This window comes from Kryptolebias marmoratus, linkage group LG22 (assembly GCF_001649575.2).
Source record: "Kryptolebias marmoratus isolate JLee-2015 linkage group LG22, ASM164957v2, whole genome shotgun sequence".
In the NCBI taxonomy this organism is placed as follows: domain Eukaryota; kingdom Metazoa; phylum Chordata; class Actinopteri; order Cyprinodontiformes; family Rivulidae; genus Kryptolebias; species Kryptolebias marmoratus.
The window spans coordinates 20,144,918-20,169,138 of NC_051451.1; the positions used below are offsets into that span (position 1 = coordinate 20,144,918).

Below are 24,221 nucleotides of genomic sequence, written 5' to 3' on the forward strand. Positions count from 1 at the left end.
CAAAATTAAACGAAATAAACATTTGAAATATATGAGTTTGTATGTAATGTATGAATATAATATACAAGTTTCACTTTTTAAATGGAATTACTGAAATCAATCTACTTTTTCATGATATTCTAATTTTATGACCAGCACCTGTATGTGCCCCAAATCAGGATAAAGCCACAGAATAAACAACAGAGAGATCCATTTAATTCAGGAGATGATTGTATTATATTTACCTGCTGTCTTTACCGTTGGGAATAGCTGAATAGCGATCTGTGGAGGACCGTTCACACACATATGTGTTTCTGCGGGTCATTGAACCGTTGGTCTGCTTTTGGAGAGAAACACCAAAAACCACAGAGTTTCAGTGTAAAAAATAAAAATAAACTAAACAATAAAACAAGGAAAATTGGATTTGTTTGTTCCAATTACATCATCATCACAGAGACAAAATTATACAACTGTGATACTATGACACTTAAATAAAAATATACTTTCAGTGTCCTTTCCATGTACACATATGAGACAGCTAAAGAAAACTAAAAAATGAACTGAATGATTGAATATATTTCTAAAATAAAACAAACAAGAGTCTTCGTGTTTTTAGAGCATAAAAATATTGAAATAAAAAGCTGTAGGTAGAAGATAAAAGGTAATTTAAAGAAAGCTTACAGGAAATAATTAATTTAAGTATAGAAAAAAGTCTTTTACAGCATAGAAACTAATAATAAAGTGGGTTAAAAAGGCTTGCTTCCAAACATTTTACTTGGAAAAATGTGTGAATAACAACATTTTAAATATATATATTTATTAAAAGGTTTAGCCACTAATAATCCAAACAGTAATTTGTCTGTTAAGGCTCAGCTCCACAGTTGTATGGAGGAGAGATACTTTCAGACAATAAATTTTCAACTAAGTTTAAAAAGTTTTTTGTTACAAACACCAGGTGCAAGTATTTGATTTGTTAAAAAAAAACATTTTCCACATTAAAAATACCAGTTTATACAGTATCTTGATTCATTTGCTGTCATCCTTAACTGTTTAAAAAAAGCTAAGAAATTTTACTACATATTAGTTGACATATTTAAGGATTTCATGACAATTTCCAAATTTATGTCTTGAGTTTTAACCCCAATAAGTCAGACCATAGAAAACAACACAAGGACTTGTAGATGTTAACGTTTCTCTTTTGACTGTAACTCATGGCCAATGACTCAGAATACTGTCCAACTCTTTTTATTGCTGTCACTTTAATAGGTGTGTCCACTTCCTCACCCCCACAGCACTCGTAGCTTTCTTCCTCTCCTGCACCCCCAGCGGTGAGGCGGGAACGTCTCCTTTGGAAGTACTGAGCTCCAGCCGACGAGCTCCGTCCCACTCCTCCCTGTGGTCACTCTCCACGCTCAGGGCCTGACCACGCTTGGAGTACGACACCGCTGGTGGCACAGACGGACCCACTAAGAAGACACAGATATGAGGGCTTTTTTTTTTCTTTTTTAAAACAAATACATGCAATTGTTCAGAAAAGCCATACAGTATCTACTGTTTAAAAAGAAACAGAACAGATGAGGACAAAAGTCTTGGTGACAGTAGCGTTAAGCAGAGCCACTCAAAGCCAAAGTTTACACAAAGTTCAAATCTGTCGGGGATCATACACAACGACGACACTTTGCTTTATAACATGTGCATCTACGGAAGCCAAGGTGAGCATGTACGAAGCAAAGCTGTTCCCCCTCATGCTTTGAGGTGCTGTTCCACAGGGAGCTGCAGAAAAGCAGCTAGCCACAAGATGGCGCCACATACAATGGCTCCACATGACACAGGAGGAAGCTGCCACACAGCCGGTGCAGTATTCAGGCTGAGTCACTGATGGGTGCCTTTAAAAAACTACTTAAAAACTACATAAACAACGTTCAGGAAACAATTACGTCAGTTTAGATTTGATGTTTGTCTTTTCTCCCCCCATCTTAACATTTAAATATGTTAGAAAATGTGAATTTTTGTGTTTTACTGAGAGCATTTTTAAACCAGTTAGTGATGATGTTGCTCACTATCAGTGACTGAGGGTAACTTCCCCCTTGACAACACGCAGCCCGCAGCACTCTCAGAGCTGGGAAATATGAGGTTACTTTACTTGGCTTTTCTACGACACCACCACCACCACCACCATCATCATCCCCACCATGATCACTGTAGCGGCGCTGCTTCTGATTGGCCGAGATGCTGCGCGTGACCTTGGGATGGGCGGGAGAAATGCTGGAGCTGTTGTTGATATCGCTGGTCGGCCTCTGTCTCTGGCCCAGGACGCTGTTGGTCAGAGGCTCGCTGCCCTCAAACTGCAACACAAAAGCAGACGATAACGGGGTGCGGTTGGATGACACGAGGTGGCGGTGGCGACGCCGTGGAGCTGAGGCCAACTCACCTCTGGAGCTTTTCGGCCCAGCAGCAGGTAGGTGGCCATGACCTCATCGTACTTCTGGTTTTGGAGAGACTCCGTGATCTCATCTTTAGGGAACCCCATCGTCACCATGAGCTCTGATGGAGCACGAAACACAACGTTTGAATCAAGAACGGGAGTTTGAACGGCAGAAATGAGCGTGAATGCTGATTCCTATCAATTTTTGTTAATGTTGAACTTTATTTACAAATATTTTCCACAAAGAAAAGCAGTGAGACTTCCTCAATCCTTCAGAAACATTGTTGTTTTTTGAAATCTTTGCTATGTTTAGCTTCTAGCTAACCTTTTACTACTTTTAGATAGCTTTTGCCTCTTTTAGCTTCCAGCTAACCTTTTGTTTCTTTAAGCTAACTTTTGCTACTTTTTGTTTTAAGTTAGCTTTTTTGCCATTTTAGCCTTTTGTTACTTTTCTATCCCTCTGTACTTTTAGCTAGACTTCTGCTACATTTAGCTTTTAGCTAGTCTTTTGATCCTTCTAGCTAGCTTTCACTACTTTTAGTTTTAAACCAGTCTTCTTCTCCTTTTGACTTACAGCTAGTGTTTTGCTTCTTTTAGCTTTTACATCTCAGTTTCAGCTCCTTCAGTAGATGTCAGCACCCATCATTCACGCTGCATTTCGTAGAAAACACAGTTTCTGTAATGGCTTCGACAGACACACCTATTCTGGATGAATCATTAAAGTCAGGCTCTGGCTCAACGTAAGGTTTGAGCTCCTCGTCGTCGTGGCCCACATTCATCCAGTGGTCTTTCATGATTTGCTAACAAAGAAACAAGAGTTAAAATCATTTCAGCAGCGATTTCACTTCTGACCCTTGCTTGTTCCTCACAGATAAATGTTTCCCCCTTCTAAATACCTCCAAGCTGCCCCGTTTGACCGGGTTGAGAACGAGGAGCTTCTTCAGCAGGTTTTCACAGTCTGTGGACATGTAGAAAGGAATGCGGTATTTTCCCCGCAGCACTCGCTCCCTAAGCTCCTGCGCAGAAGTCAAACAAAATTTAAGCCAAATGAGAGCGTGGCATCAAAAATGGGCAACAAAGCTGCAGCGTTCAATCATTCGGGACGTTGGGAGGCAGAGGAAGAAGGTGGAAACACATAAAAACTGCCTAAAATCGCTTAATCAGCACAAAAAGAGCAACATAAAAATTCTGAATCATGTTCCTGATGGATGTCGAGTTGAATATCGATTCCCATTTTGGTCTCGGTAGAGTTGAGGGAAGGTTCACCAACACAAGCAACCCCTTCGACAAGTCCCGTGGTAAAACGATCAATTTCTGATTTACAAACATCAATCGGTGCAACAACAGACAGATCACTCCGCCCTGCTGCGAACGAGCACCAAGTGACCTCCTGCAGTTGGAGCTAATCTTAGAAAATGTTTCCATTAAAGCAAAACTTGGCCAAATGCAAGCTTTTATTTTCCAAACGCTGCACAAAGCTCTACTTCTACTTGGTCATTCAAGTAACATATAAACTTCTGAGCAGACGTCAGCACTTTGGCCATTCTTATTTACTTTTAGTTACCTTTTTGCTGTTAAGCAGAGAAAATGAGGAAAAAGTGTGATCTTAAATCTTCTAAATGATAAAGGAAACACCAGGAATTATTCCCCCCCAAAATTATAAATGCATGAACAATAAATCTGACACTGCAGTGAACAACTCAACATACCTCTTATTTCTTGTACTAATCTTGTTTTTAAAGCTTGAAAAGCCGTGTGTCTGTGTTTGACCACTTTATTTGCATTTATAACCTCAAGAAACATTTTCTTTATTACCCTTTTCTCATTTTTTTTATTTTCTAAGACAAAATAATGTGCATTTAGCAAGTTACCATCCCATTTAGAGTATAACATTTCATAAATAAGGGTACACTTTGTGGGGAACTAAAGTTATGATTAATAAGATTTTATCCAAGGAGAGCATACATGGAAATACACTTCTATTTTTAGCTTTGGAAGAAATTGCAACAGCGTATTTTTTAACGCCCTGTAACGTGAAGTTTCCCAGAACGAGTCCTTACCTTTAGGTTCTGTCCATCGAAGGGCAGTGAGCCGCTGACCAGCGTGTAGAGGATGACTCCCAGACTCCAGACGTCCACTTCAGGACCGTCATACTTCTTTCCTTGAAAGAGTTCGGGAGCAGCGTACGGCGGGGAGCCGCAGAAAGTGTCCAGCTTACTGCCCACCGTGAACTCATTGCTGAAGCCAAAGTCGGCAATCTTAATGTTCATGTCGGCGTCTAACAATAAGTTCTCAGCCTGAGGGGGGGGGAGACGGACAGCAAGTTGTTCATAAACCACTGAGGCAAGGAGTCAGGAGACATGAGAGGTGTTAGAGTCTCACCTTTAGATCTCTGTGGACTATCCTCCTTTGATGACAATACTGCACTGCAGACACAATCTGAAACACAACCACACATCGCAGGTCACTGCAGATACAGAGAGACGTCCTCAAACTGAGTCACACCGACACCAAGATGACGACACGCCAGGAAAGATTTCACAACTTGCTTGTGTTGTCTCTCAGAGAGTCTAAAACCTCACATTTCACAGCACAAATCATTAAATGATTCAAATCTATTTAAGAGCTGTCATGTTTTCAGTTTGCTTGGTTATAACTGTCGTGGTTTTGGAGGTTTGGAGTTTATAATTTGAACACGTGGTTCCTTATTGTGGTATTTAGAGGTTCGCTTGTTCACTTCATGTTCTCCTTGCGTCGACTGCCACAGTTTCCTCGTCTTTCCTGGTTCCTTGGTGTCATTCACACCTGCCCAGCAGCTACGGCTCAGTAATCCGTCCTCCCTAATTCCAACACGCCTCTGTGTTCTCCTGCTGGTGTTCTGATCCGTATGGTTTCTGGGCCTGCTGTGCTGTGGGCTCATGTTCGCAAGTTTTAACACCTGATGTGGGATTTGGTTCATTTTCATGATAATTATTAATGATTTCATGTATTTTAAGTTTTTAATCTTTTGATATAAATGCTTTTAATTTGAACCGGGTGTTAGAATTTTATTAAAAAGTTGTTGAATTGCAGAAAGAGAAAGGTTTTGTTATACTATCATATTTAGTTAGCTGTCTGAGTAAAAACACGCCTTTCCCATTACTGATGATTGTAGGCCAGTAACTTTTTACTTCCAAAAGCAGGGGCACATCAGAACAAGTTTTTGAGCTGTTGAATCAGGGCGTATGAGTGCCATTTATCCTGTGACACAGACAGAAGCTGCTAGCAGGAAAAAAAAACAAAAAAAAAGAATCACTGACAAACGCCAGAATAGCAACAATACTGTTGAAACAGAAAACAGCGTTCTGCGATGAAAGCCACCCACCTGGATGCAGTCACACACACACGTGAGCACATTGACTTAGCTGGATTTTGAGTTTGTGCTGTGACACACACACACCTACACACAGCTCCTTCTGAATCATTCAATAAATAGATTTAATGCCTAAAAGATCTAGTTTACCAAGACGATCTTGCAAGAGTTGAACTAAAAACAAATGCTTATTTTCAGGGTAAATTTACGTCTGATAGAGGCTACAGCTGCCATTCATAAACCACTTCAGATGTTGATGCTTCTATTTGGCCACTAGGAGTCAGAGCAGCATTTAAAATTCCTGAAGCTGTTTACTCCTCCATCCCCCTGTAGACGGTGACAAAGCTAGAATCTGAACTCAGTCTTCGATGTTCTGCAACCATGATGACTCACCTGTCGGAACTTGGCCCTGGCCTCCTTTTCCTTCATCCGGCCGTGAGCCACTAGATAGTCGAACACCTCGCCTGTGAAGAGAAGCGACCCGTGAGACGTCAGGTTTTTACATTTGTGCGTTTAAAAATGGCAGATTTAATAAAGATTATCCATGTTACGTTTGGGGCAGTTTAAACCTACAGAAACCGAGAAATGTGCAACGTTAAAGTTATGAACAAAGAGAGGGGGAAAAAAAATGCTTACCACCGCTTGCATACTCCATCACTAAATAAAGTGTCTTATCTGTTTCAATCACCTCGAAGAGTTTTACTGCAGGAGAAATTAGGAAAAAAGATGAAAAAGAAATGAATAAAACATAAACCAAGTTAAGATTTGGACATCAAGAAACCACAAATATAATTTATGACTTTAATTCTTAAATGGTATTTAGAGGAAACCATTGAAATCACAATCTAGAAATGACAAAAAACAAAAACGCCTATCATTTTTAATTTTTACTTTGTAGACTCCATCAGTGAGTTGCAGTGATTTAGCTTGTTGTGCAGCTTTAATTGATGATTCTAATCACACTTACCTATGTTAGGATGATTCAGAATCTTCATTATTCTGACTTCCCTGAAAAGCTGTGAAGACAGAGGAACATTTAAGACACCCAGAACCATAACAAATGACAGAACACTTGATGTTTGTGAGAACCTGTCACCCTGCACTCATTAGGACACTAAATGAAGTGAACTCAACAAAGTCCTAAATGTGTGTAAATCCGAACGTGAATGAGAAGCTGAGGATCATGGGAGAATTAAACAGCATTTATGTCAGCTGCAGTGACGATGCTGGGCTAAACCCTGCTTCACACAGATAAGGTTTTACAAGCCCAGGCTGCAGGGAGGCAAGAAGCCGCATTATTGGCCACACCAACAGCATCACTCACTGCAGAGCTGCAGACAGTCTGCAGTCCTGGACTCAGAGCTCCTCAAAAAAAAAAACCCACTTTCACTTGGTAAGAGTTTTACATTCTGTGTGAGGACAGTCCATTTCCTCAGGTCAGCATGTGTACCAGCTAAGTGCAGCCAGACAACGTGTAGATGCAGAGAATCTCCAGAGCGGCACTCCTGAACTGCGTCTCCGTTTGTGGCGGCCGAGCCTCTGCAGCCACGCAGAGGTGCTGTTGAATCATTCTGCTGATTTCCCAAGTCAAGGCTGCGTTCGAGTGTCATATTTCAGCACTGACTTGACAGGGATTCTTGCACCTACAGTACAGCACAGCCACCTGAGACGGGACGCAGGTTTTACTCTTTGCTGACTTTGTGTAAAAATAAAAAGGTTCTGACTCCGAGATGCTTTCTGTGACTACCTACATGTTTAAAATTACAGACAAACATGTGTTTGACAGAGTATCTATCCAACTTTTTTTTTGTCCTTCAGGGTTTTACATAAGTCCCAGGATAGTGTGTGTTTGTAGGTCATCAAACAGCTTTTTTACCAGTGTGAGCAGGCCCAGCTCTGGTTCATACAAGTCCTCTGTCTCTGCTTGCTTACCCAGATTACTCTTCGTTTTTTATTATTATTATTCAGCTCTTACCTTATTAAACCAAAATAAGCAAACTAATCAAGACGAACTGTAAAGACTTTAAAGGTTTTTATATCCATTTTAAGTGACATTTTTGGCCTAAGTCTGGTGTGGATTATTCCTCAGTGCCACAGATATTGTTCCAGTAGTTTATTTTGAATTAATCCCACATAAACTATGATCACTGGTGAAAATACTCACAGGAGAAGTGAACGTATATTAGAGAATGCAGCTGAAAACAGTCCAAACCAATCAGAGTACAAGCAAATGTAGTTTTAGTAATGTTGAGGAAATCTACAGCTCTATACGTTATATTTTAAACACGTTTTGGGCAATTCCATGTTTCCTAAAGTGTTCCACAGCTTTATTTGCATGTAAAGGGCTCCATATTTATAAAAAATGAAAGCAAAGTCAGCAGTCCTCCTCAACAATTACTCTTGAGCTGCCTGAAATACCTCATTTGTAAAACTGACTTTTTGACCTGAATCCGGCAACATCGCCATGAAACACATTTGCACAACGTCAACCCAGGGGCTTGTTTAGCGCAACCTCAAACAAAAGCCCCCTTTTTTTCCCCCCCGTACTGCTTTTCTCATGAAGCAGACACTGTTCCACTTTGGATATCCACACATATGAAACAGAGGCGGCTCAGTGCCTCATCGGCGCGTCCTTCCACAAACAACAAGCCAGCACTGTAGAAACGAGCGCCGTTGTTGTTGATTAAGGTGGCCTCTTACTGGGGGGGGGGCTGCGGCTGTTGGCAACAAAATAATGCGCACGGCCTGGAATACAGTTTTGCCGCAAACACAAAAAAGGGCCGGCTGCTCAAAACACGTGGCTCGCTGGTCATTTCAGAATTCAGTGAGACTCCAACAGAAAATTTGCCTATTTTCTCACAATTTTCGAGTAGCCAACTAATCTCCAGCAGTCCCAGCCCAGTGAGATACTACTTCTGGAGCAGAGTGATGCATCCACCCCTTCATACACCAACTCAGCTCACAGGTTTCCATCCATTATCCATGTAAGCAAAGGTTAGAGCCTAACTATGTTTTCTGAACAAGTGAGTGACTTTAAATTTGAAAAATCTCATCACATAAATCCTAAGTCTGAAAATGTTCAGCTTTATTGGCATTGTAAACATAAAGTGGTTCGACAGCCAATGCTATTGTCAACAAATGTTTATTTAAATGTGTGAAATATTAGAGGTCCAGAGCCTTGAGGAAAACCGCTGACTCACAACACAGACACAGTGGTGATAAGATTTTAGTGAAAACGAAGCTTAGATCTGCCATAAATGTGTCAAACAGCTTGTCATATTTTCAGGAAAGGATTATCAGTGGAGAAAAATGGCAAATTTTCCTGTAAACACGAACAAACTAGTAGTTTTACTGTAATTGCATCATAATAGGCTCGTAAAGCATAACAAGTGTGCTTATTGTAAAGAGAGATAAAAACAAGCTTCACATTTAAATTTAGCATTCAAAAAGTGCTTCTTTCACCTTCGAAAGGATGGTGTGTGTGAATAAATCAAGTTTTGTATTTGTTCTTGAACCCATTTTTTTTGCCTGCATAATTCTTTGTATCCTGAATGGCTCAGAATAACAAGCGTCTCCTGTGTGGTAAACCCTGCTCCATATTCATCAGCTGCTGCACGGGCCTCAGAGGTTCCCCCCATGGTAACCGAGTCAATTAGAGTGGAAACACACTGACACAATAACCAGAAGATGTCCTGCGGTGCAAGACAAACACGCAAGTCACAGCATCAAATCTGAATCTATTTTTGCTCGTTCTGTGATATGGCGTGCATCGCACCAGACTGAATTTCTTTCATTTTTCCAAATGACAGTCTTGAGTCAGTGCTCTATCTTGACCTCTTATCTCCTCTTTGTCTCGTTCACTCGGTCTTGTCTGCGTCACCACCCTAAAGCTCCTCACATGGGAAGCACGCGTGCAGCCACTTGGAAACAAAAACTAGAACAAATCTGAGCCAGGCAGTGGAAAACGACAACAAACACAGAGCCCGTCAATACGCACTCAATAAGGATGTAGCCACCATGGAGGCCGACAGGAGATAATGAGTTTGAGATCTTTGATCCAGTCTGTTATGAGTATCAATAATATCTACAGACACAAAGGCAGTCACAGCATGGCATGAATCAGTTTTAAAGATGTGCTGCGAACACGTCGAGTCCGTTGTATCTGGAGCAAACCTCCGCTGAGGCAAAATAAAAGCCATTCAGACTAGACGGAATGAAAACGGTCTTTTCTGCTGATAAACGGAGACATTTATTGAAAAAAATGATTACAAGACTAGTTGCAAAAAAAACCAAACTGTGCATCACACACACGAGTACGCACCGTTTCTAATGTGGCTGAATCTCGGGAGTCTGTGCCAGTGACCTACTTCCAGTCTCCCAGAGGCATCCAGCCACCCAAACTAGCCTTAATTACAGCACAGTCCGCATGCAGAAGGAGCAGAACAGAGGACATCTGACAGGGGACACTTACAGGAACTGGCTGAACTATTTCAGTCACATCAACACAGCTGCTCATTCAACATGGAGATTATTGATAGGATGAGTAGCCTGCAAGCCCTCATCCCTGTAATGGTCGAATGTTTTAATAAAAAAAACACTTTGAAGCACCATATGCAACAAATAACCATTGTCCCCGTCTCTTTCTTCTATGGCAAAGACAGAAAAAAAAGCCCATATATCAGGTGACATCAGACATGCGAGTCCCTACGTATCTTAGCAGCTCCAACATTTGATTTGTACTATGATTCACCTCAGACAACAGTGCTGTCTGCCTAATCACATTCCACCCGTCTGAACAGGACCAAAGCTCCTTTAGCCCATGGCCTCAGCCGCATTTCATTGGCTAATGCAGAGCGGCAGGCGAAGGACAGACGTAAACAACGGCCATTATGAAAGGTTGACCCCATGGTGGAATTTTTGAAGCAGGCAGAAAATACAGAATCACAATCTGTTATTCTGCGCTCTCTTTGACCGCGTTAAACACCAGAAAACATCACACAACGTACCGCACAGATTTGAGACGATAAGATCGAAGGCTAGACTTTAGATTTTATAGAAACTTAGTGTTTCTGTTGCTTTTCATTGACATTGTAGAAGCAATAAAAGAAAAAAGGAGGGACTCTTATTTACAGCTTAGAAGGCGATGAGAGTGCAGCGGGTGGTGGGATGAGTACAGTGTTTGTTTAGTGGAAGAGGGGATTAACTGAAAGGCCTATTTTAGCACTGAAACGCCTTAAAACCATGACAACGTCAACATCCCTGACCACAGAGGACATGTGATGCACTTCCTGCGGTGGATGTAAGGAGGTGCTTTGGAAGCTCAGCTGATCTCATTTCCTGTTCGACTCAAACCGCCACAGAGCCAGAACAGAGGCAGCGAGCCATAAAAGATCAGACCAGAGGCTCCGTCTTACCTCGCGTATCTTTGATTACGCGCTCATTAAAATAAAAATAATGAACAGGAAATGCATGCATGTGTGAAATGTTGCCAAAACTGTGAGTCTCTGCCAGCTCCAACCATCAATGCAAGCTGAACAATCTCCTGAGTATGCCTCAGTGTGTCGTGCAGCTTTATCTGTGTGAGTGTGTGTGTGTGCATATAGGGTCCGCTGGATGCGCCTGCAGTGCCAGATGGTGAGCCCACAGCCACGCTCTTTTGAGACCACAAAAAGGAGGGATCAGTGGCATTCTGACAGGCTGACATGAAAGAGTAACGGTTAACGGTGAGCGGAGGAGTGATGCAGCCAAATCAGACGCTGCTCACCCACACAAACACAAAGAAAAAGCTGCACTTCTTCGCCAGATTTACCACGAACACAGAATGTCTTAACAACAACAAGTCAAGAGCAAGAACAGGATACAAAATGCATTATTTTTTTTTAAAGTGCATGAGTTAACCTCGACTCATCCCGTACCGTGTGTGCACGAACGATACACTCAGCTTTCAGCTCAACATGGTCTGAAACGGGTAAAAAACACTGAGCAACTTTAATATTTACCATCATATTTTTACTGTACTTTTTCTAACTCAAAACTACATAAAATAAAACTATTTTAAGGTGATTTATGGTTGAATAAGTAGAGAGAGTTTATGAGAATAAATACTGTATTTAATAATGCATGAAAATCATTAAGCCCTGACCAATAAAGATTTTACTGTAAAGGTTAGTTTAGGTCTTAAAATACACATAAAACATTCAAATAAACATAAAACATTAGAAGCAAATGCTGTTATTAAGAAACAATTCCTCTCAAGTGCTCTTATGTTCTAGACTTGACGTCTTTCTGAAGCGTCTCGAAGATATCAAGTGCTTCGAGACGTGGTGGGCAAGGTAAAGAAGACTGATGAACAACCAGCTGAAATATCAACTCTGGGCTTAGAATCAGATAAAAGCCTCTTGGGCAGTAGCTGTAGGGAAGCTAGGTCACTCTAATCATTCTCTTTTGCTAATATACTCTGCTTATAAGGAAGAAACAGAACAGGTCTGAGGGAAATTCATTGTGCTGCTACAATCAGCTGAGCAAATATCCGGAAAAACATCTAATCCCTTTTCCTTTGGCATCAGGTTTGAAGTTCAATAAGAATTTAGAATCATTTTTTTCACAACAAAACTGTCAAATGTTTAATTTTCCTAATAAATGCGCACAGAGCATTTGTCTTCGCTCACAAGTCACTTATTCAGTAACTACGCCTCCTGTTTGTGGCTGAATATAAAAATAGTTTACTCAGCTATAAAGACTGACGTCTTTCTATGACGCTACAAGGACCACCATGTCAATAATTGAAAGGGGAGGGGGAGAGGAGGACGTTGTGTGCAGACTCTTAAATTTTACATCCTTTCATCTGTTCTTTTCCGATGTAAAGGTCAGAGTAAGAACAGATTGAGCAGAGCGAGCCTGTAGTGAGGTTCTGTCCACACTTTGAAGGGACAAGAAGGTAAAATAGCAAAGCAGAAACTTGTAATTCTTGTCTTCTTGAGCCAATCTCTTTTTCTACATATAATCTAGCCGTTCAGTTTTTAAATTAAAGGCTTTTATGTGCAAAAACACCTGATAACAAGCAGCACTGCAGGCTCTAAAACCCAGCAAAGGAGGTAAGTGGCTGCCAGTGTTTCTGTGCTATTTTTCTGCAGACATTATTTGAATACATAAAAGTCGGAAAAGCAACTAAGCAAAAATTGCATCAAGGAAGATGCTCTCTTTAATGCATCCACAGGAAAGCTTTCACAAAGGCAGCACAGGGCACGCCAAGTCAGTGAGACAATCGATTTAATCCAGGAGATGACTGCTGCATTACAAGACAAGCTTCTGCATTGCAGATGGCACATCTGTATACCATAACAGGGATCTATAGCAGGAAGCAGAGGACATAAAAACAGAAAACAACACATATTTTCAACACAGATGTCGAAACAAGCGTCTAAACCTCGTGAAAATACACAAACAGGCAGCCACTGGAACATATCTGCACCACAGAGCCTTCGTGCTATCCCATCGATAACACCTCCCATAAAAAGCTATAAGACTCCTCCATATTGACCCTCTCGGGTCCACTGCAGCTGACATATTAAAGGCACGTTGAATAATTGATTACAGGCTTCCTGATTGGTGTGCAGCCTCACATGATCCAATCTGCCCCGCTATGATCATCACCAGGCAGCAGGCAGCACCGCCCAGAGAGCGAGAAGGAAAAGCACTCACGACCTCGACAAGGCCCCAAAATGATTCAGTCACAATCCCTCTCTGAGCAGCGCACACACACACAAACTGTTTGTCACCACACAATGGGTGATTAAAGAAAAAAAAAAAAAAGCTCACAATGAAATTTATCTCAGTCAAATTAGATGGAACCGAAGGCTTGAATTTTTTTACAGCGTCGTCGTGCTGATTGGCTGAAAACCTGCAGTCAGATCCCATTAAGATCCAAGACAATTAGATGTGTATTACTGGTGCAGAACAATGCCAGGAACATAATAGTGCTGGAAACGTCCCAATCGGCTCAAAACTGACTTGTTTTATAAATCTACAAGTCTGGCCAAGATTCAAATCTCATATTAGCCTTTTTACTATTCCACTCCAGTTCATTAAGTTCAGACACAAGCAAAGTGGAAGACACTTCGAGGAATCTAATTGTGAATTTTTGATTATTAACCTGCTTCCATCATTTGGGCTTAGAGACGCAGTCATTCCTGCAGTTATAAACCCAGAAGCAGTTTGTTCATTCCTTACAAAACAGCGAAAGATAAAGAGAAGCCAGCAGCCATGCTTTGATAATGCCACGACCATGAGAAGAATTCCTCAGATACTCGCACACGTAATTTATTTTTAGACGCACAGTAGGTGATGCTGGCTCGTACGGGAGCAGCAAATGTTTTCCATCCACGTAGACTAATCCGCCATAAGGATTACACAGTATATATGTATGTGGGTGCATTTAAGTGGAGGAAAAAAAGAACTCCGCAATCTGGTGAATCTCTTTATTTCAATTAGTTATAAAGACTGCTAGACAAGAGACAAACCAGGCTGGTGTGTGTGGTTTTAGCTCCTCGTCACCACAAAGTCGAGAGTGAAAAGGGGCGAGGCGAGGGTTTCAACAAGCCTTGTGGTCTCTCCTAACTATATCTGATTACATTATGTAAAACAGCACATCCTGAGTTCAAAGAGCGCAGAAACAGAGCAGCAGGAACCCAAGAATAACTAATGGGAAAAACGTGAGGACTGTAAGCAAAGCATCAGTGTTACCAGGTGGTGAGAAACACCAACTCACCTTCTGTAGGCTGGTCGGATTCAGCTGGGTTTTGTCTATAATCTTCACCGCTACCTAGAAAGAGAAAAGACAGTGAGACATTAATAAAAAAAAGGAAAGGGAGGAGGAGGGGGAAACAGTCAAGATGGCAACACTGATTCTAGATTTATATTTGACTTTCAGCTGTAAAGCCAAATCTTTCTGCTCTCATCGTTGTACTTTTTATCACGCTGTGAAAAAGAGGGAAAAGGAGATGCAGTGGCAGCGGGCGGGCAGAGCGGTGGAGGTAAACTGTACATGTGCAGCAGTCAGGTCAGTGTATCTGACTGCGCAGGTCAGAGATCGACTGCTGGCAGCAGGCTGATACATCCATTTCAATAATCACCCCAAAGTGCACACGGCACAGACACGCTCTCCTCACTTTCCAAGAGCTCAGCAGCTTTTACAAAACCACGAGCTGAGCTGAACTGCAGCGTCACCAGGAAGACCACACAATACTGCTGAGAAGTTATGGACAAAGAGCTTTCAGAGTTTGATGCAATTACATATAAATGCATAGGAAGTACATACAACTTACCTCTGCACAAAACAGTAGTTACTTGGACTATTGTCTGTTCTTATCAAGAATAGGCGAATAGCTATGAATGCTAATGTTTTTGTGGTCGGACCGCAGGCGATTAAAAGACAAAGTCTACTTTGGCCACATTACAACAAGCACACAAATGTGCTGGTCGGTTATTGGTTGGACAGTTAAAACCACCACAAAGCTTTATGGACTCTATAGGCCCCCTGAGACTCCTCAGACAACTGGCAAATTAAAATTTGTTTCTCTTCCGTTTATGATTTTTTTTTCCCCTTTTATTAAACTCTGTTTTTATTGTACTTTTGTGCTGATAACACTGAAAAAAAGTGATCTCTATGAACAGATAATTGGGAGTAAGCCTGCAGAGCCTGTAGGGAAAAGGCAATAATTTCAAAGCCTGAAAGTTTTCGAGAACTTTAAAACTGAGAAAGCCCAAAGCGTCGTGACAAAAACAGTCTGATCTGGATCGTGATCCTTCTAACAACCCCAACATTACCCGAAAACGTCACGAAAATCTGTTAATTTGTCTTTAAGTAATCTTGCGAACAGACAAAAAAAACCAACACTACTGAAAAAACAACCTCCTCCAGAGGTGGTAATAAAACCTTGAACCCGGTTGCTGACATTTGATGATGATCTAGACTTTTATGAGCTTTTATCAGTCTTATGAAAAACAATAACTAGTGCAGAAAGACAAAACTCTTGGCTCAGATCTGAGTATCTGCTGGCTGCATCAGAAGCCCCGAAACGCTCATCGCTGCTCCAAAAAGTCATCAGGTTTTTTTTGTTTTTTTTTAAGAAAACAGTTTTTGCGATCATTTTATCAACATCGCACCCCTGGTTGCTACCTCTTCTCGCCTTTTTAAAGCTCAAGCTTGCCTTCTCTAACATGTGTTTAACTGTGACACTCTCCTACAGCTTCACCGCATTTAAGAGGGGAAACCGTCTTCGGAGATTGACGATTCCACAGCAGCCATAATTAGAATTTATTATGACAGCACGACTTTGACTCAGGCCTTCTGAGAGCTTAATAAGCACGCTTCAGAGTCTGCAGACTCTGGCTATTATTCCAAGCAGCCCGTTGAGGGGAGTGAAGGGGGGGGATCAGAAAGCAAATGCTGAGTCATGGCAGGGAAAATGCAGGTTATTCATCTTGAACGAGGGTTTCCCCGAGATCAACAGCACGAGTTTTTAATTTCATCCAAAGCCAGAAGCTACGCGCTGTGGAGGCACCGGTGGAGCGATCGTGAAAAGAGCAGAAACCTGCAGGGGTAAAAGGAGTGAAGAAACACCAAGTGTGCAGGTGGTGTCTATTTGGAGCCTGTTTGCAGACTCACTCCTCTCTCTCTCTCTCCGCTTCCTCCTGACATTCATACATTCCTCTCAGAGAAACAAAATCACACTAATATGCTAAAGTTTGCCTTTTTATTTTAATTGTCAGTCACACAATGGGATGACATCATGAGGTTTGCATGCACGTGAGCACTAATGGGTTTTTGTGTGTGAATAATTCAACTCCAGATGAACAGAAGGACAACGTGCATCACTGTTAATTATTCAGCGTAACGCGCGGAGACATATGCACCTCACTGTACGCAGGCGTGAACTCTCAAGCAGACTTTAAAGCGTCACTTAACACGTGGCTCATCTTGTTCTTTTTTTTTTTTTTATTTTACCTTCAGAGCTCGTTTTCTTCTTGCAACCGCAAGTCCGTGAACTTACGTGCTGACGAAAAACTATTTTCGTACAGTACACGGTCATGTCGGCACGTTGAGAAGAACAGCATGACTATTGTCAGAAAAGGAGCAGGGCTGGCTGATGTATCCGAAATCAATGCTCGTGGTATGACACGTAAAATGTACAAGAACCTACATTATGTTTTCTTACACTCATATGGAAATCAAAGCCGGCTCTGAATAATGCATACGTACTTCTCCAGGAAATATTGATTCCGGCTTCTTTTGTTTCGACTTGCAGTGACGCATCTCCTGATCAGCGCGGTTTTAAACGGCTGCGCGTTCTTTGTCTGCTCCGGGAATTTACTCTCCGTAATTTGCGGGAGCACGCAGGGCTTCTAAAGAGCCTCTGCGGATTAAAAAGTTAATAATGGTTGTCAGCCTTTAATAAAAGCCCATTAGCAGAAAGTTGATGCGTGATGTCGGTAAAATATCTGAATCCAAATGTTTATTACTGGCTGCTGCCGAGTGGCAAAAAGGCGATAACCAGCAGACAAATTTTAATGACACGCCCAGAAAGTAACGATCGGGTGAACATCTAGAGCTGATTACTTCTGGGGGACAACCCAATTCAAGATGGCTGTTAGAGCCAGCTGACCTGAGGAAACAGAAATGGCTAAAGCTCAGATCATTTTACAGATATTAAACTAAACTTTGATGTCATAGTAGCTGAGAGTCATCCTCAACACATAATCTGAGTGCTAACACTTCTCACAGGGTCTAAAAATATCGCACAAAAATCACAAAAATCCATTCAGTAAATAGAAGCTGCCACGTGTTTTTTTTTCTTTTTGCTATAAACTGAATACCTAAAGCAGCTGAAGAACTGAACGGCCTTCCAGTGATTTAAAAAAAAGAAAGTAAGATCTTCTTTTCACGCTCTGACCTAAATTGAACCCAGTGATTAGACAATAGGGCGACTGTTTAGCTGCAGCCGATGGTCAACTCCATATCTTTCCTCAGAGTCCAGTTCAGAGTTCATTGAAAGGAGCCGCGTGGTTCGGGAGGGATGCTGAAACCAGAGGGCCGTTTTGTTTTTGTTTGTGTTTTTATCTGATGAACTGCAACAACGCAGCAGCAGCAGCAGTGAGGAAGCGCCAAGAAACGTGGAACTGAGATGCGGTGGCGCCTCTGAATGGATGAACCATTTGTCACTTCCTGTTGCTTTTCCTAATATAACAATATTTAATGTGATAAATTGGTTTTATTCTGGTATAATTTTAAAAACCTCTTGTTTTCCAGGGTTCAGCAATGTTAAAGACAAAGTCTGATAGCAGGAATGCTATCAGACAGACCTTAATATACCTCAGTGAACCCTTTTTTCTCCAAACATCCAGACACAGAAAAAGCTTCCTGGACAGCAGATGTGTCTGCATTTATTGTGCATTTCCTGGCACTGTAAAAATCAACCTAATTATGATCATTTTAAAACATTTCACCCAATTTAACAGACTCATATCTCAGACAGTCACTGCTTGTTACAGTTAGTGAAAGATTTTCCTGTTGTGCCTTGTCTGGTTACCTCCCACCCCCTCCCCACCTCCCTAATTAAGTGCTTAAAGTAGAGAAAACTGTTTTTTTAATTTATTTATTAATGTAGATGAGCATAAATGTGCTTATGTGTATGCAGGTCTTGTCTGTGGTTGATCTTTTAAGTACATCCAAGTTACTCGGCCACCTCATCTCTTCATCAGAGTTAAACTTTTAATAGCTGTTGGGGAAATCTGTGCAGGTAGGAGACCTGCTAGGCCCATGCTACAATAGATAGCAAGAGTTTCATGTTATTTCCACCTTTCTGTCTCTCTCCCTCTCTCTCAAACTCTGGGCCATGTCTTTGCATTCTGATGAGCCTGCAAAGCCTCTTAGACACATTCCGGTGCCTGACCTTTTCTGCCAGCCCTGTGTACAGCATCGTCAATCTGCTCATTTAACTGTAGCATTAAAAGGACACAAAAACGGATCAAAACGTTACCGGCGAGACCCGAGGGAACATTTGCGCCGTCGTACTCTGACACGACGCGGTACTTAACGAAACGCGGAGGATTAAAAGGACGCGGACGGCTGAGACGCACGGACGTGAGAGGAGCTCTGAGGCAGAACAGGGCTGCGGATCCTGGAAACAGGAGCTTCAATTACCAACACACTAAAGCAGGGCGTCTATCACTCTGACAACTCAGCAGTGTATGCCTCTGTGGACTGTGTGTCTGTGCGTGAGAGAGAGATCTTGGCCAGACCTGTCACCTGATAGAGTAAAACAACACGGACAAGTACAATATAATCATATCGTTTAATGCTCAAACAGCAGGACAAAAAACACTTAAAATGGAGCAAACTGATGCCATATAAGAGTAGCTGCTTCCTGCGGAGGAATCAGATCACTTTCTTATGTAAAAATGTTCTTTCTTGGAGACTCACGTGAAATTTGACTAATTAATAAAGCCATAAAAACAATACAACCATTTGGATTAATTTTCAGTTTGATTATGACGTGGCTTCCTCTCTTAAATGAGTCTTGTGAGTAAACTCCAATATTCTGCTGAACCTTTCAGAGCAGTGCTTTATTTTTTTTTTCTTAGAATGATTCGATCTGTTGATGTAACCTTTCCTAAAGATTCGATCATATCTTTATTGGATTTCTTGTGCTTCACTTGCACCGAGACGCCCTTTGATGCCATGTAGATGGACCACAGCATCTGTGCCCTCTAAAAAACTAACTTCTATATATTCATTACTAATATATATATTCTGTTTGGATGTGCAAACTTTTACAATCAGGTCTGCATCATTTCAAACTCACTCATGAAACGTTGAATAAGTGTTAATAAATATAAATATGCACACGGAAACTCGTCTCACCTCTCTACCAGTCAGGACATGCCGCGCCAGCTTCACTTTGGCAAAGTTCCCCTTTCCGATGGTTTTAAGGAGGCGGTAATTGCCGATGTGCGGATGCTCGTCCGTGGAGGTGAAAGAGTTGCGGCATCGCGGCAGGCTGTGGCGACTCGCAGACTTCGTCGGGGGAGCTGGGGGCTCAGCAAAGCCGTCCACTGATGAGTGCTGCAGGTGGAGCACGTACGCAGAGGTTAACAACGACTTTACACAAGAAAGAACAAACTGAGGTCAAAGTAAAGGTTTACAAGAGTGCTGCTGTATGGATTGGAGACAAAAGACAGGAGACAGAACAGGAAGTGGCAGAGCTGAAGATGTTGAGGTTCTCCTTGGGAGGGACGACGATGGACAGGATTAGGACTGAGGTCATCAGAGGTACAGCACAGGTTGAAGGACTGGGAGGTAAAGTTAGAGAGGACAGACTGAGACAGTTTGGACATGTGCAGAGGAGGGACAGTGGGGATATCAGTAGAAGGATGTTAGAGAGGCAGGAGACATATGGATGCAGTTAGAGAGGACATGGAGGTAGTTGGAGTGAGGACAGAGGACACAGAAGACAGAGTTAGAAGGAGGAGGATGACTCGCTGTGGCAACCCCTGAAAAGGGAACAGCCGAAAGAAAAAGAAGAACAAAGCAGGTTTAAAGCACATTAAAATTATACTTTTTATTAATCATTTCTATTCATTGCTTTTATTTGCATTTTTTAAATAGTTGGTTGTGGTCCCAAAATTTAGATATTCATTTTGTCAAGAGGTTTTAAAAAAATATGTGCAAGGTCAAAACTGCGATAACAATAGAAAATCAAAAAGAGACTTTTTCTGAGGAAAGGAATCATTTTGTCTTATTAGTGCAGGACTTGGTGCACCCCCCACCGCAACTTTCTGCAAGGTCAAATAGGGCTGCTCGTTTGGCTTTTCAGTAGTTCCAAAAACAGTTCTCTCTGAAGACTTTACTCGTCATCTGGACCTCAGCTCGACCTCAGCTCAACCTCCAACATTCCCGGTGTGTGTCATTTATTAATCACATCACAATGCAAAGTGAGGGAGTGCCTGTTTGAAAATATTATGTTCAGCTGTTCCTGCTTTGGAGATGTCTTTTTACATCTTTTAGTGAGTCAGGCAGTAGTTCACAGAACCTGATTGCTGGGAAAATTCATGAAACTTCTCTAAGATTGACAAAGAATAACAGTCGTAAAAACTTAATGGAAGTCTTAACACTGAGAAAAGGGTTTCCGAAACTCCAACGCTGAGCTGTTAGGCAAGCGCGTCTGCAGTATGGCGTACGTAAAGGCTACTAAAATCCAGCTCGCCATAAGTGCGTTGCAGAGTCTCCTCTCCTCTACAGCAGCTGCTGATGTCAGTCCAGGTCAGAGATCCCATGATCCTCTGCTACTAAGCACCACACCCAGCCGAAGAATAAAGCCTCGGTCTGGTTACTCAGGCTCCCCTGCTCCTGTTTCACCGGGGGAAATGCTACACCCTGCAGAGTGCGCATCGCCTCAGCTACCTTACATCCTGACAGAGGCAAAGCTATGATGTCAGCATAATATTTCCCAGTGCCACAGTGGGACACAGACAAGGAAAAATAACACCTGATTCTAGGAGCACATGCATCAAAACAGTAGTTTACAGTGTCTTTTTGCAGCTGAGAAAAGCCGCGCTGAAGAGGCTTTATCTCCTTTTAGTAACTTTAAATCCTAAGTTTAAAAAAAAAAAGCAAAACAATTGTTTCTAAAGTCTAACCGAGGAATAGTTGCACAGGAATGTGACCTCCTTGACTGAGCAGCAAAGTTTCTCTATCATATCCTCAGGGAGAATAAGCAAAAAAAATAAATAAATAATGTATTCATTTAAAAATAAGAAAGCTGGAAAAGATTGCTTCTTTTTTGCTGCACTAAAAAGGTACTCATCTCTGTAAGTAATGAGATGTTATGAAATGCAGTTCAGCTGCTACGGGGCCCTGAGGCTGCGAGCTGTGGAGTCCAGGAGCAGGAGCAGAGTAGCCTGGCTGGCTACGTCCAGTGATGCTGAGATTGTGCTTTAATAGCCACATAGCAGTACAGTAAATGTCTGCCAGAGCCAGACATTTACATTAGCAGCTGATGCATTAGCGATTCCTGCCGGTGTTCAGTATAATGCACCAGAGAATGAGCTCAGAGTCGATACAATCATGTAAATTAGGGTTTGTTAAGCTGTAGAACGTCACTGGAAATGAAACGAGCAACTGTGATTTAAACTCCTGAAGATGATCCAGGTGCTTTAAAAACAGAGCCGAAATAAAGGATGTCTTCTAAAGTGTTGGTTCACAGACGGGTCTCACACAGGACAGCTGTCCCATGGAATACTGGGGGGAAAGAAGCTCCCAGACAAAGTTTGAGTTTTACTCATTTTTGTCAGAGTTCGATTGGGGTTAGCTTTTAGGTTTGCAACGGTTAGCTTGTAGGTTTGCAAACAGTTAGCTTGTAGGTCTGCTAAGGTTAGCTTGTAGGTTTGCTAGTACTGGGACTGCTGGTCTAGCACAGGAAAGAGGGGCAAACAGAAATAGTATGCTGTTGTACGAGTAGTAGTTCTCTGCAGACCAATCTACTTGATCAAAAATAATGAAATAGTATTTTTAGTTTTTCTGTGCAACCTGGTACGAAATGACCGGTACCGGTCCTTGTCCCTGTGGTTGGAGACCCCTGTTCTGAAGATCAAGTAGCCCTTTTTTAAATAAATACAGAAAGAAAAAACCTGCTGACAGGGATGAATGTCTTTCTGAAGAGGACACAGCCTGATCTGACACAGCCTGACAGCATTCTGACTTTAATCCTCACCTGATCCAATCTAAAAAAAAGGTGCATTACACAGTTTTTTTTTTGTTTCTTTTAAATCGGTGTGTCAGGAAGAGAGAAATGAGCTGGAATGAGTAGCATTCCTTCACACTGAGGAGTCTACAGAGATCTCAGGTGATGCCTTTTAATAAATGCCCGTCAGTGTCCTGGAAGCAGAATAATAACCCTCCCTCCTCTTCCTCGGCGCTGTGAGTGTGCAGTTACAACAGGGACCAATAGATGGATGTCACATTGCGATGCTACCAACCAAAAGTAGGGCATCAACCTCCCCCACCCTCCCGAAATATTGACGTGGTGTGGGACAGAAAATACCCACGGTGACACGCGTGGAAGCTAATTGAGCTCCTCTCCCGGGCGTTTTTTAATTCACAGACATTAAATCCAGAAAAAAAGCTTCGGTGGAAACAACAAAAGGAGAAGCCGACTGACTGACGCAGTGCGTTGTTTATGCTAACCTCAGTAAGGAGGACAAACAAGCTACACCTTCATTTATTTTATTTCGTTTAAAGGTTAGCTGCTTTTATTTCCCAATAAGGAGGAAAGAAGAGAAAGGGGGAGGAAAAGAAGAAAGAAAAAGAGGAAAAAGCCTTGACGCTCATTGGTCGAGTCGCTCTGCAACACCGTAGCATCCAGAAGCGCTGCCATTAACGAGTGCGCACAAAAAGCGAGCATTAAATCCACAAAATGACAACATTGTTCCCTTCCTGTCCTGCTTCTTTTATTTATTTATTAAATGTACGAACAGCAACGCTTACGTTCTCGGTGTCACGCTCGTTCACCGTGGGCAATGGCGTTCGGGTCGACATCTTGTGAGCTGGGCAGGCCGCTCGGCGGCGCGGTGCGGCGGGCTGGGCAGAGCAGAGCAGACGCGGCAGCGGGCGCCTCCGTCCCCTTCGTCTTCCTCCTGCTCCTCCTTCTCCTCTCCTCTACATCCCCTGGAAACACCGCAGGCTGCGGCTCCCGCTTGCGACTCGCGTAGCTCCCCTTCACCGCGGCATGGCGCAAGCCGGTGCGCCAAATCTCTCTCTCTCTCTCTCTCTCTTTCTCTCTCTCTTTCTCTCTCTCTCTCCACCCGCCTCCTCCCGGTCGGCTTTGTTGCACTTCCCCTCTCAGGTGAGAGCAGTGTCAGACAGGAAGGGAGGAAAGAGGAGACCCGGGCGGCAGCAAGCAGAGAGGAAGAGGAGGGAGGACAGGCCAGGAAGATGCGTCGGTCTGCGCAGCTCATCTCAAACCTCCCACCAGGAAGGATGGAGACAGACACACACACACACACACACACCCTTTGTCTGCTCTTTGGAGCTCATTATTCAAGTCACCAGAAAACAGCCAGACTCTGTTAAAACAGAGTCCTTCAGATTTAAAGCAGCTCCAAATACAAGGAACTGCTTTTTTTTTTTTTTTTTTTGCTTTTCCAACAACTTACAGTATGTCTCAGTTAATAACTGTAGTGGTTATTTTCCCAATATGTTTAGTATTTTTAATTTGTTATTTGGTTTGGATGTGTAAGAAACTACGTTTTGTTTTGCTTTTTGATTTTAGTTCACCTCTTTATGTGCTGGAACAAAATGTGTCCAAACTGAGGCCCGGTTCAGGGATGAGGCCTGTGGTGCCACAAGTATAAAGCTGGACACATTTTGCCATCTGTTGGACCATTACAGCACTGCACCCCTTCCCCTGA

General features: G+C 42.3%; 1 protein-coding gene across 4 annotated transcripts in view; it reads right to left on the bottom strand.

The window, feature by feature from the left end:
• Positions 1 to 23,767, bottom strand: part of mark1 (MAP/microtubule affinity-regulating kinase 1) — a 28,691-nt gene extending 4,924 nt beyond the window's left edge. The window contains exons 1-14 of one of the 4 annotated variants that reach the window (XM_025008802.2): positions 23,299 to 23,767; positions 19,678 to 19,878; positions 14,524 to 14,577; positions 6,724 to 6,772; positions 6,393 to 6,458; positions 6,150 to 6,220; positions 4,787 to 4,843; positions 4,465 to 4,701; positions 3,301 to 3,420; positions 3,105 to 3,204; positions 2,411 to 2,523; positions 2,123 to 2,324; positions 1,264 to 1,445; positions 225 to 316 (exon numbers count right to left, since the gene is read on the bottom strand). In XM_025008802.2, coding sequence (XP_024864570.1) covers positions 225 to 316; positions 1,264 to 1,445; positions 2,123 to 2,324; positions 2,411 to 2,523; positions 3,105 to 3,204; positions 3,301 to 3,420; positions 4,465 to 4,701; positions 4,787 to 4,843; positions 6,150 to 6,220; positions 6,393 to 6,458; positions 6,724 to 6,772; positions 14,524 to 14,577; positions 19,678 to 19,878; positions 23,299 to 23,349 — 1,595 coding nt within the window. In that variant the 5' untranslated portion in view covers positions 23,350 to 23,767. Of the gene's footprint in view, positions 1 to 224; positions 320 to 1,263; positions 1,446 to 2,122; positions 2,325 to 2,410; positions 2,524 to 3,104; positions 3,205 to 3,300; positions 3,421 to 4,464; positions 4,702 to 4,786; positions 4,844 to 6,149; positions 6,221 to 6,392; positions 6,459 to 6,723; positions 6,773 to 14,523; positions 14,578 to 19,677; positions 19,879 to 23,298 lie in introns of all 4 variants that reach the window. The other 3 variants (XM_017430686.3, XM_017430678.3, XM_017430670.3) reach the window with 3 other exon arrangements.
• Between the last annotated feature and the right edge of the window lie 454 nt (positions 23,768 to 24,221).